The 13,564-nt window shown below is 37.8% G+C and overlaps 1 protein-coding gene across 2 annotated transcripts in view; it reads right to left on the minus strand.

The window, feature by feature from the left end:
- creb3l1 (cAMP responsive element binding protein 3-like 1) overlaps positions 1–13,564 on the minus strand; it is a 31,516-nt gene that overhangs the window by 14,759 nt on the left and 3,193 nt on the right. The window contains exons 2-3 of one of the 2 annotated variants that reach the window (XM_032556918.1): positions 4,917–5,049; positions 3,265–3,351 (exon numbers count right to left, since the gene is read on the minus strand). In XM_032556918.1, coding sequence (XP_032412809.1) covers positions 3,265–3,351; positions 4,917–5,049 — 220 coding nt within the window. The remainder of the gene's footprint in view (positions 1–3,264; positions 3,352–4,916; positions 5,050–13,564) is intronic. The other variant, XM_032556919.1, reaches the window with a different exon arrangement.

Here is a 13,564-nt window from a genome sequence, read left to right on the forward strand (position 1 = left end):
CAAAGCTCCAGGCAGTCATCACAGGGGGCTAATAGAGGAGAGGTGGTGACTTTGTTTGATCTCAGCTGGGAGACTGTAGTATTAAAACATTAGATGGATCAGCGCAATGGGAGCTCAGCGTCTCCTTGACTGGATGAGCGAAATGCCTACTACGACTAAAGCCTGAGAGGAGAAAATAACTATTAGAAAAAATAATTAATATTATAGGATATCACTGAGAAGAGGAATGCTACCAAATATACAAGATTATATCGGTGAAAAGTCTTTCCATTTATCCATCCCATCTCTAAGAGGGAAACCCAAACATCTATCAACCTTGTGATACTCCAGCTCTTTATGGGGAATGCCAGGATGCTTTAAGGCCAAAAGGGATATATAGTCTCTCCAGGATGGTTCCGGATCTGTCCAGGGGCCTCTTTCGACTGGGAGGTTTAATCAGATGTCCAAATGACCTTAACTACTTGCTTTTGATGTGGAAAAGCAATAACTCTTCTTCGAGCTTATCCAGAGCCCGAAGAAGCGCTCTGGATGAGCTTGGTAAACCTAGAGAGGAACCTCTTTTCAGCTGCTTGTTTGCTTTTGGTTATGATCCAAAATTCATGGTCATTGGTCAGAATTTAGGCAGAGCAGTAAATCAATCCTTGTTAGACTCGGGAACTGCTTGTTTACTACAGACAAGACTTCAGTTCAACTAGCTCCTACTCCATCCTCCTACGTGTTGTAAACAAGACACCAAGATAGTTGAGCTCTTCTGCTTGAGGCAGCATTCCACGTTTTTCTGATTGAGATCCGTGACTTCAGACTCCTCTCCTAGCCGCTTCATACTTGGATGATATTCAGTGCATGCTGAGGGTCATATTTTTCTGGTGGCATCATCAGGACATTTCCCGATGATGCCACCAGAAAAACATGATTTGCAAAAAGTACTGAGAACCCTCTTCTCCACAATTACACCCTCACATCAGCCATGATGAAACCCAGTGCACATTGGGAACAAGCTTGACTTTATCCCTTGAATGTGCACACAACTCTTGCTCTTGCTTGGTCATTCAGAGTTTTACTAGATTGATGCTGCTCATAATAGCAGCATGTTGAAGCAGTTCTGTTGGGTTGGCTCTGATTTATTATTTTTCTAGATTTTGTTCATAATTTTTTTTGTTGAGGTGTTGATTTTGGATGTTTTGCCATTGGAATAATTTTTTCATTTTTTTTTTTTACTTCATACAGTTGTTGTGATTTGCTACCGTAGTGTTTTTACAATTGGCGAGCAGCTGATTAGCATATCAAAAGCTCAAATAATTTCTGAACTACAACCCCAAATCCCAGAAGAGTTGAAAAGGAGGATCCATGAATCCAGAGAGATCACAATGGGCAGGAATTATATCCCCTTCTTCAACATCTTTCTGCCCGACTTTCTAACCATACGGCCAGACAGAGATTCTTATGCCTTTGAAGGTACTTGGATGATATGAGTTTTGACAACATTTAGCTTTCCTTTGAGATAAATAAAGTATTATTGAATTGAATTGAACAAGGACTGAATAACCTTTTAAGTGTCCCAGATACTCCATACTCCCCCATAATGCCTTGTCGGGGACAGAGTCATAATCCTTCTGCAGATCTACAAAACAGATGTGGACTGGACAACAAGTGCTATGACTCCCTTAGCAGTTCCAACTGGGTAAAGATCTGGATGCATTTTCCATAAGCCACACGGCTCTTCCTGAATCAATGGTCTGAGAATCCTTTCCAACACTCCAAAGTAAATGCTGTGATGTTAAGCAGTTAGAATCATTTTGTAAAATACAAACAAGAAGGATTTAACAATCTAATCAAATTTGCAGAATTTTATCCGTTGCCGTTTTGTCCGTGTGTAAGGAAGGTAACTTATTTCTTTCAAAACTGAATCCTTGTTAAACAGCACCACAACCCGCTGTCAGATCTCTTATCTCCAATGCATAATGAATCCCTTTTGCTCAGAGCGGACTGGGCTTCTGAAAGGTCAAGATCTTCTACCATCCGTAGGTGTCTAATTAATCTGATTCATCCTCACTAATAAGCAGCAGCTCCTGCTTTTAGTACTCTTGCTACATGCAAGTCTGGCAACAAAAACAGGACAAGGATCCTTAACTCCTCTCAAGCTCGGACCGAGCTTTTCAAGAGATTAAGTTCTCCAAAACTGGCAGCAACTTGAACATGTTAAGTTACAGGCTGACACAAATCTGGAGTGGAATGCCTTTTTCATTTTAGGATGCAAAATGCTTTTGATGCCAATGCAAAGTTGATTTAAATCACAAATCTAACAAAAACGTTTAAGTGCCTTGCAAAGTGATCATACCCTTAGGAACCGTGGAAACACAAACTGCATGGACCACCTCTAAGTAGTGCATAATGTGATGAAGTATTGACTCAGGGAGACTGGAAACAAATACACACTTTTCAGATTTTTATTTGCACAAGTTTTCACTTTTTCTCTTATTGGTAATATAAAATCCAAATAAAATTCCTTGGAGTTGCTGTCAAGAGGTACTAAAATATTGTTTTATGTGATTTGTGGAGCCGTCTGTCATGCATCTGCACACTTGAGCACCAAACTAAAAAAAACATACTAAATATTATCTTTAAATCTTTTTATACTTAACTACAAGCTGATGTTTTACCAAGCTACCCATTTCTTAGCTAAATGTGGTCTTTTTGACTGAGCAGATAACAGATACTCGAACCAAAAACGTGGATTTAGTTGGATTAAGGGTGAATAAGAAGTCCAGAAGAGCTGGAAAACAGTGAGATAACCTGACAGAGAAGAGAAAGAGAGTTTCCTTTGGCAACAGCTACAGCTGCAGACTTAAAACCACATGCTTGTCGTAGTATTGTGTCTGTCTGTGTGTGTTTATGCGCGCGTGTGTGTTAGGTGGGCAGGGCTTAGCTGGAGGAGAGCTGCTCAGACTGGGATCGTGCTGCTCAGACAGCTGGATCCCCAGGACAAACGGAGAAACAGACAAAAACACGGCGACAAAGACATGTGGGTAGAGAGACACACAAAAGATGACCGCAGGAGATGTTGAAGATGACTCAGAAAAGGGAAAGAAGCACCTACAAAGATGAATCTACAGTGTGTTTCTCTTGCTTTTCCCTTTAAAAAGGCAGGCATTGCTTTAAATTTGATCTAAGTCAGAGCCAGATAAGCTGGATCAGCATGAAGCTTTGGAGCTTTATCTGAATCTACAGGCACAAATTCTGAAAATATCAAAGTCATTGACCCACCAGACTCTTGGTCCATTTTGATTGACAGGGCTGGACTCTGGGGGGCGGAGTCTTCACTCAAAGAGTAGCTGTGCTCTGCTTGGATATCTGTGAGATTAAAAAGGCCCTCTCAGAAGGATGGAAAATGGAACAGCGTTCAGTACATCTACTGACATTAATGAAGATTTAATTCAGGAGTCGTGACATTATGCGCTTGTGTTGGACCCACTAATGACGGCCAAACAGAACGAAGCAGGCGCACAGCACAAACGGAGCCTTCAAAATTATTCATACACCTTGAACTTTTCCACATTTAGTCACATCACAACCTCAACCTTCATGTTTTATGAGGATTTAATGTGACAGACCAACTGGAAGAAGGTCATAATTATGAATCTGAGGGAAAATGATGCTCGATTTGAACATTAAAAAAAAAAAAAAAAATCTGTGCAAAGCACAAGAATTGTCATTACAGACCCACATTTTACTAAAATGTTTGCTGTGTGTAATTGCAAAACGGCTAAAGAGTATTTATGAACATCAATTTTCAAATTCAGACATTTTTATTTCTGTCTGGAAGGCGAACGTTTGGATAAAAACTTTGGATAAAAACATTCTCCAAATTTCATTCAGCTCAATTAAAAAATACTTTTGTCATCCAAAGGTAAACTAAGTGTTGTCATAACTCATGTCATCCAAGTATTTTCAAAGAGAAAAAAGGATCTCCAGTAGCAGTAACTAATCTGAAGAGGCCTTTGACTGAAGACTGTGGCTGTATGCTAACATCTAAATACTCAGGCAGCAGAGATGACATTCCACGCTTTTTAGGGTTTTAATTCACAATAACGTACTGCTTTGCTGGCCCGTCACATAAAATCCCAATCAGATCCAATTATGTTTTAGCATATGAAAGTGGAAGAGGTATAAATACTTTTGCAAGGCACTTTATAACACTATAGTGTCACTTTTACAGCCCCCCAAAGCAAGACTCCTATAGCTGCTAGCATGCTGTATGTAAGACATGTTTCATTGACATTTATAAATGCGTCCATGCGTCCGGTGTGAAAGATAATTATTTTAGAGGAATGCATCACAGAACTTTTGACAGGATGCTCATTTAAATTCAGCTCGAGCAAATTTGATCTCATCTGAGGAAGCGTTCATGCTCATCTGGCAGTGTTTGATTCCAAGTTTTGCAGTGAGGTTTTGTTTTGTTCAGACATATTACAGTGATCTTATTTGTTTCGGGTATTTTTATCTTTTTTTTCCCTCTCGTTGTGACCATGGCAACACCTGACAGGGACACTGATTTGAAATGATCAGCTTGGATCGCAGAGCAGTGGGATGATGACAGCTTCAACAAACTGAGAGGACCTGTGGTACAATAACTGAGCAGATAAACCAGTAACAAAGGAAATGAATGTGGTTGAGAGTTTCAAAATCTGCCTTAAAGAGGTGGCTTTTTTAAAATTATGATTGTGGATTTTTACACAAAATGTTGACTGTAATGTGAGGCAACTGGATGCTGCATCATCCAAAGAAACAAAGATGTGTTTTTAGCAGATTACAACATACACTGGGGAGATTCATGAGTCATTAAGCTGCTACGTTTTAATATCTGACACGGTTTTTTGTTGTAGTGATGTGCAAATTTTTGATTACACTGAACTCACCTGGGTTGCTGTCCATGTCGATATTTAGAGGTGAGGGTCTATCTGTCAACAGGGGGCGCTCTAGCAGATGGTCGTCGAAGAAACTGTTAAATAATTCACTGCTGAAGTCGTCCATTTGGTCACCTGAAAAAGGCTGGAACACACAAACGGCAAAGTTTGGCATAGATGATTTTATCTCAACATATCAAAAACACAGCATGATCCCCCCATTGCCATGTTCCACAGTGAACATGGTGTGTTCATGGTGATGTGCAGTGTTGGTGTTCTGGCGTACAGCTTTTTCTATTTAGACCAAGAAGTTAAATTTAATCTCAGCTGAGTACCTACATGGTTTTTTGCCAAATAAAACAATGGCTGTTGAAAATCCCTTTGCGGTATTTGTTGAAAAATACTTCAATAATCCCAAACTGAAATCAGATGTTGTTGTAGCTTATTTTACATAGGTATTCGCGAGGGTTAGAGACCACTACTGCCTGCAAATATTTGCGGTCCACAGTTAAAATGCTTGTTACCACCAATTTTAGTAGTTCAAAATACCAAATATACCTTAATATGAATTAATACACACAGTGAAAGTTGTCTTAGCACTACGGCAGCAGCTAACATATACAGTCTTCCTTATCTTCATTGCTCTTCAGGGTTCAACCAGTCAGCATCAAGGAAAATGAATGCATGCCACTCACTTGCCACTTTATCCTGATGGAACATATATTTATGCTTATATTTCCCTAACCCAACACTGTGCATCACAAATGTATATATACTTTTTTATCTTTTTGTATATAAAACCTGCAAATTTTATAATGCATGCCAAGTATGAAGGCCACTCATGACCAATTGTATTGTACATGTAATTAAATATCCCCCCATCATGATGCTACCACCCCTTAGAATACCACACCTTGTTTAATTTAAACATTAACTGTGGGCACTGCTAGCTAAAAAGTTAGTTGCGGTAACTTTTTAGCAATGGAGCCGCAGCATAAACAGTCTTCACCGACTTCAAAATAAGAGCATGAGTATAAATGCCTGCCTACTTGTAGAACTCTTAACATTAACCAATATTGATGTTCTAATAGTTTCCAGCTTATGACAGACTTCACCCTTGGTGTTTCCAATCTTTCTCTCCACCCTGACCTCGCGCCGCAACACAATTTCCATTCATCTAACAAGAGACAGTTACAGTTTTCTTTCCCAACTTGAAAAACTGCTGAATAACTTGTACTTCCAAACCAGCTGTCAGAGCTGATGTTGTTGGAGTCTGAAGTTGTTTAGAAATTACTCAAAAAGACTTTCCCAGCTTGTGTAAATATACAATTCCCTAGATCTAAATTAAGTCCACTTAGGACTGTCAAACAAATCATTTTTATTCTGGAAAAAATATGTGTTATTGTTGCATGATCAATAAGCTTTTGAAAAAAGAACAGTTAGAAAACAGTAATAAAGAACCTAAAATAACATTAAATTTATTCCCATCTTTACTTAAACTTCTGGAAGGTTATATTTATTGATGATCTTTAGTATTTATTCTTATTCAGGTTATTGTCTAGGTTTAATTAAAGAGTTATATGACATTTAAAGAGAAACATATCATTTATTTTGTCTGCTTTTTAAAACTACAAGACAAAATCTATCATCTTTTAATGAAAAACAGTAGAATCAGTAAAACAGTACTTAAAAATCAACATATGTTTTCAGTTCTGTATCATTTTATGTCTAAGTGCCAGAAAAATGACGATCTAGACGGCGTTGAAGCTATGAAGAGTCAATCAATTGGCAAAAAACAGCATCAACAGATTAATCCTCTGTTCTGATGAATGAGTCACTGAGCTGGGAGATGGTGCTCTGGAAGCTCAGGACGACATGGTGTTCTGGTTAACACACACACAGATCAGCACACACACAATATGAGTCACCCTGCTCTTGAGAAAACATGCAGAAAGCAGAACCAAAGCAGACACATGGGTTGGTTGGAACCCAAACACCCTCTGCTTAGAGGCTCCTTAGACAGACAGTGACAAAAATAACTTGATTTAATTAGCAGCATGTACAAAAGAAATATTTACATGCTTCATTCCTGGAAGACAGCTTAATCTCTTCACCAAGGAGAACCAGAAGTGTCAGAGCAGGAGAGCTTTTCTCCAGAGACGATGATAAAACTTAATCAGGGATAATAAATACAGATCTTTGTTTAGTGGTTTTTACTGCATGTGTAAAGTTAAAGGGCTTTGTCACACAAACAAACCAGAGTCAGAAAGCTCTGTTGCTGGCTTTCACTCCCAAAATTCAATTTAGCTACATTTATTTAAAACAGCATAATTATTGGTAGTTTTTAAAAACCCTTTAAGTAAGTCTGACTCAATATTTTTAATTACTCTTTTTTTCTTTTTTTTTACTTCTAATTAATCTAAAAGTTTTTGTTTCCAGTGATGTGAGTATTGGGTTCACTGCAGATTAAAGACAAAAAATAATGTGGGAATGGAGTGCAAACAAATTCACATTTATAGATTGATTTCACATATTTAATAGAAAGACGTGGATAGTCACTGATGTCGAACAGTTGTACATTTGCAAGAAAGCCATAATGTTTCACGGTTAAAAGCATACATTTACGATGTTTTTTAATATTGTAAATTTAGAAATTTGTATGATAAGAACTCATTTGCATTTGTAACATTTGTGACACAAAAATGACAAATCTCCTCTTAAAGCTTGAGTGGGGAAAGCACACCTGGATATTGCATAATAAACACCTCAGATGGTGAAGAAGGCTGAAACCTCTTGAGATTTAAAAAATGTTTTTTTTGCACATTTTTGGCTTAAAGATGTCAGAGGACATCTAATCTTTAATATTGTAAATTTATGCCTTTCATTAAAGAAAAATATATTATTCATTTGTCAAATTTATGACTTCTCGAGATTAGAAAATGTTTTTCTCCTAAATATCTGAAATTTCTAAATTTTTTGTATTTGTCCATAGCCACATTATTATTTTATTAATTTTTTAACACTCAGTGATAGTTTCCTTAAACAAAACAGAGACTTATGTGTCCATTTTCTGTGAGATGTGCTTTAATTTACCATTTACGTCTCATAAGGTATAGTATTCACTCCACCTATTGGACCATTTGTAAAGATGTATAAAAAGCCTCAAAATAAATAAATTCTTTATAGCAATTAAATGGATTTAAAAACTAGACTAAAACATTATAGTGATGGATTTTAAGAGCGTCTCTTCCTAAACCCCTACACTATAGCTTGTCATCAACAAGAAAAAAAGGAAAGACTTGTAAATGTGGTATTTAATTAAGATCTTCATAAATCAGAAAATGACTACGAGAACTTTTTTTTAGTTTTGATGCTTTTATGCTTTCATTAACGGAAAATAAATATTTATGCTGTTGATTATAGTTTGTAGCCAATCAAGTGAAAATGGTTTCTTTCTGATCTGATTGACTGTTGCATCTACCAATAAAAGCTCTCTACATGTATTAAAGCTGCACCAACATGTGTCAATGTTTTCAGGAAGGCCATCCTGAAAACATTTACACATTATCACATTGTGTGTGTGTGTGTGACTGTACCACCATGTCATGGGTGTTTGTGGTGAAACTCTGGGACACATCCAGCTGCCTTTGGAAAACATGCGGAGCCAGTTCAGACACCGGGGGAGAAAAGCCACAGATGCTCAGTTAAATAATCAAAACGTGACCCCAGAGGGTCACTGAGGAGCTCAGAAGTGAGCCTGAGGAATTAGTTTGCGTTAAGCTGCTTCTATTTACACATTTTGCTGACGCGAAAGTTCTCATTCATAAACAGACGCCCACATAAAAGAGTAGTGTGTTTATCCCGACAGAGCTGCCTTGTAATCCTGCTGCTCTAAATGTGCAGAAAAAGGTGTGTGACCTTAAACCGTGCTCTTCTGGGAATGTGGGTCACTTAAGGACAGCTTGGACTCAAAAATAAACAGTGGAAAGTTTCCTAATTGGGGCCATAATAAGAGAAAGGGAGAAAAGGCAGAGTAAGTTTCTATAAGTGGAACAATTATTTGGTCTAAAATTAGCTTTAAAAAGGCTGAATGAGTCCAACAGTGTCAGCCCCCGTGTAGAGCTCAAATGACTGTACTTAACTTTGTAGTATAAAGTTAAGTACTTTAACTTAACTTTATGCCGCTCAGCAGCATTTGGAGCTCCTACTATTAGCTAAATTCACCTGGGTTCAAAAGGTCCATTCAATCCATCTGCTGAGTTTGCATATTCAGGTTCACCTGCAGCGAAGCCTACGCCTGCTCAGGCCTGGACATGTGCAAGGCGAGCGCTAACCTTCAAAACTATTTACATTTTTCACATTAAGACCTTCAATCTGTTTCACTGCGATTCAACGGGACGGGTAAACAAAAAGAAAGAAAAACATGGCGCATAACTGTTGGGTGGAGGACAAAGGATGTGTGGATTTTATAATTTACTGATGGTGAAGCATGGTGGCAGCATCATGCTCTGTAGGTGCTGAAACATTGAACAATTAATGAATAGTGACTGTAAAATAGCAGACACTGGGTCAGTTGTTTCCCTTCCTGCAAGATATTGATCCTAACAACAAACAAGGGAATGTTTGTTCCCTTGCTGAATTTTTTTTATTATGATGGAACAGCCTAGTCAAAGGCCTTTACAATTCAAAGAGCCATTTTCACCTTTGGTGAGGCTTATTTTCAGCTCTTGTATAGAGCTGAAAATGTAACATTACTTAATATTTGACTAACATTCACTCCTGGAAATGTGTTGGCTTTCTTAAATAACTATTTTATTTATATTTCTGGGCTTTAAAATAAAGAAAAGCATAAAACTTTAGCTTTTTTTAATGGAAATATTAAAGAGACACAGATTTTAACTTATACAGACAAGAAAAATTGATTTAAAAATATGTTGCTGGCACTTTTAGTGACATTCTCTTATGCAAAACCAATGCAATTATTTGATGAAAAAAAAGAACTTGCTAAAACATGCATTTCTTACAATATATTTAAAAAATATTGCGGAAGGTCCAGCGAGTTCCAAACTGACAACGTTGTGAGAAAATTTTAACAAGTTCAAGGGGTCTAAACGAGTTACGTGTGAGGTCCTGGGTGTCGGGCTCCAGCTGCAACACTGATAGATGTGATTACGGCTCACGTTGTGGTAAAGCAGACATGCACCGTCACACTGCTGTGAAGCAATGGTTAAAAATGACCCCAACATTCCTCAGATCTTATAATTAGTGCAGCAGCAAAAGGGCTTCCTCTGCAGTCTGCAAGGCTACATTTGTAGCCAAGTGCGAATATTTTTCTTTAGGAAGTCATTTTTACCACTTTAGTGACTTGCTTTCTGAATTGCATCAAAACATCTAATTATTTATCTTGTAAGGTCAACAAGCTGAAGATTGTTTTACATTCAATGTTGGGAAATGCAACAGGAAGATGTCTTCAGTGTCTTTCTTGTAACTGTTTGCTTATCTGCAGTGTAAACCATTCTGAGAAGTCTGTCAGTGTGAGCAGATGCAGTTCAAACTGGACCCACTATTACCTGAAACACCTCCTTTCTCCACAGGAGAGGGAGAAAATTGGTGTTGAATGGTGTATTTTTTGTAGCTTACTTCAGCATGGGTGTCATTATAGATGAGGGATGTGAAATGTAAAACCGCACAAAGGGACCTAGAGAAGATATACGCGGGAGGTAATTATGAATGCAGAGAGTGACTCTTTTAGGCCTGTAATTAACCATGTTCAACCCTCTCCTTTCATTTAGCTGCTTCTTACAGGCTCAGGTAAAGAAAAAGAAAAGATATGTTGAGTTTTAATCCATGAATACCAACAGAAATGAGCAAAGCGTTCCTCCAGCATGTCTATACCCATACAGTAACAGATTTATATGTGCCCAGACTTCAGAAAATTTGATTTTTCTTATGAAGAAAAGGGTGAATAAAATAAATTACTGAGACATTAGTAGAGATGCGTAGTTCAGAGTGATATCAGCATACTCAGGGCGGCCATCTTGTTTGATAAGCGTGTTTTACAGCTTCTATTTATTTTGACTTTGAATTCAGCTCAACTCTACGACAAAAATATAAGGCTCAGGCTATGATTTATTTTTATTTTTACAAGAATAAAATCACTGTTACCATAATACAGTCGCAGTAATACGATAATAAAGTCTTATTACCAGAATAAAGTCGTAATATTAAAATGACGAAGTAGTAAAAACCGGGATCGATGTCAGTTTGGATGTATGCCTTTAGAGGAAAAATTAAAAAGCCATATTTTAGATTTGAGCTGTTGACTATGTAAAAAATTGGCCAATTTTTTTTTCTCCCCCCTCCTGACTTCAGCATGAAATATAACCTGGAAACACAAGATCCAGAACTCAAGGCATCTAACGTAGTGATTGCTCAACAGTATTATGAAGCATTCATCCTTTTTCTGTGGAACTATTTTCTTCGTTGTGATATCTTTCTGCAGCATCACTCTGAGCCACAGTTCAAGCAATACGTCATTTCATCTAATCATCACACTTGAGAACAATTGTACATGCTAAATAAGCTCTATTGATGAGAAATATTCATTCATATAAAATTACTCACAGTAATCTTGGTAGAATTATTCAAACCAGATTTGACCTGTCGGGGTTATTTTAGGTTATGAGTCAAAGATGACAAATTTTCTTTACCATGCCAGCAATGTATTGCTTTTACAAACATAAGTAACTGTTTAGCTGATCAATAGCTCAAATAATGCCTAAATTGTGACCCCAAGTCCCAGAGTTGAAGAAAAGGAGGCAAAGTATCGAGAGCGAAGAAGAAAGAGCAAACAATTTCTTCCATCGATTATGACATGCAAGAATCATATCCCCGACTCGCTGCTCAGCTTTTTAAGCCAAGATAACAAAAGGTGCAGCAAAATCAAATGAGGTGGATTATCAGTGCTTGCCTACATACAGGACATTACTGTGGAATATCTCTGCTTCCAGGACCCCATTGAAAAAGAGATTCTTAATCTCAATTGTGACTTCCTGACTAAAGAGCTGTTAGCATGTCATGCAACTGTCATACACCAACAGTCTTTAGTCAGAGGCCTCATCCGATTTGTTGCAAGACTGACCGCTATCGGAGACCTTCCTGCCCACAGCTTCACCATCACCATACTGAAACCTTTTCTTTTGAAATCTAATATAGATCAGTCAGTGTAGCTGCAATTCTTTTTTCCAATTTACTCCTAGATTGTGTCATTATTTTAAGCTTTGGAAAACCATTTGGAACATTCCCTGCTTTCTGTCAAAAGTTTTTCTTACAGATAAAAGTATTTCTGAACAAGAATAGAGCGACTAATATTGGTTGTTGGTCCACAAGGGCACTCCAAAGGCCAGGTGTTTGTCATTTAAAATCAATTATTCTCTAACTTGAAATGTTTTTCACAACCCAAATCCCTTGAATGATACTGTAATTTCTTTCTGCACTCAAAGGAATTCATATGTATTTAAAAACCTATGATTGGTTGATCTTTTTTGCCAGTTTATAACAACATTCACACCTCTTTGAATGCTGAAAACATCATGTCATTATCTGTAACCCTGGCTGCCAGATTTAAGACTAAAAAGGCAATGTTCTCGGCCTCATGTTGTGGTGTATGGCTGCTTTTGCTTCAACTTAAGCTACACACTCTAACTGGTGTGTGACCCAGAAGTGAATGGTTATAGCTCCCAGTAAAAGAGCAGAAGGGTATTTTTCCTTCTCTCACACACCAGTGCTGCAGGCCGGCACACATTCCTTCTGGCAGCTGAGCAGCCAATCGGATACGGGCATGCAAATGAGGGGGACGTGGTTCTTGACAGCTGGAGTGCAGGGTCTGAATGGAGAGTAGAATTAAATAAAATAGAGTAAAAATAGAGTAGAGATGGAAAATGAGAGGGAAATTTTGGAGATGGAGCAAACTAATGAAGTTAAAGGGATGAAGTGTAAAGGGGTGTGTGGCCAACTGTGGAGAAAACCGGCTCTGTATTTCTATGCAACAGTGAGCGAGAGCAGAACAGAGTGTCCGCTTGACAGCTTGAATCTCCTGCGGCTCCAGCTGATTAAAATCAGACGTATATCATGACCTAAAGACAGATGACTTTCCAGCTAAAAAGTAATCATTCTCAAGTGTCATCTGCGCAAAACGTGAGCACACGCTGCATAACTCTGAAAAAGGAAAGAGGATTAAGAGGATTTTCAGGAAGTTCTGGAAATTTTTGAGGATTATTTTCTCCTCAATTTCTTTCCTATGCAAAACAACACATCAAATGTCTACTAATGAAGGCACTAACACGTTTCCAACTTAGAATTCACATACTTAATAAAAAAAGCTCTAACCTTGAAGAACTTTCATTGAAATTTCTGAGAGATTATGACATATGCTTTTTTTATTTAAACTCCACAAATTCCATCTTACTGCATATTTACTCCCTCTAGGCATACAGGCAGACCTTGTACTGGGAAAAGGTAAGCAAAATACAGAGCAAGAAGTTTGTGACTCCAGGCTGCACTTCAACACACAGGACACCTTTATTAACCCCTGAACTGAGGGGTCTAAGAAATGGGCTCAAGACTGGTATAAAAGCACAAATATTAACTTTCAGTTTTAG

Source organism: Xiphophorus hellerii, chromosome 24, assembly GCF_003331165.1.
Source record: "Xiphophorus hellerii strain 12219 chromosome 24, Xiphophorus_hellerii-4.1, whole genome shotgun sequence".
NCBI classification, from domain to species: Eukaryota; Metazoa; Chordata; class Actinopteri; order Cyprinodontiformes; family Poeciliidae; genus Xiphophorus; species Xiphophorus hellerii.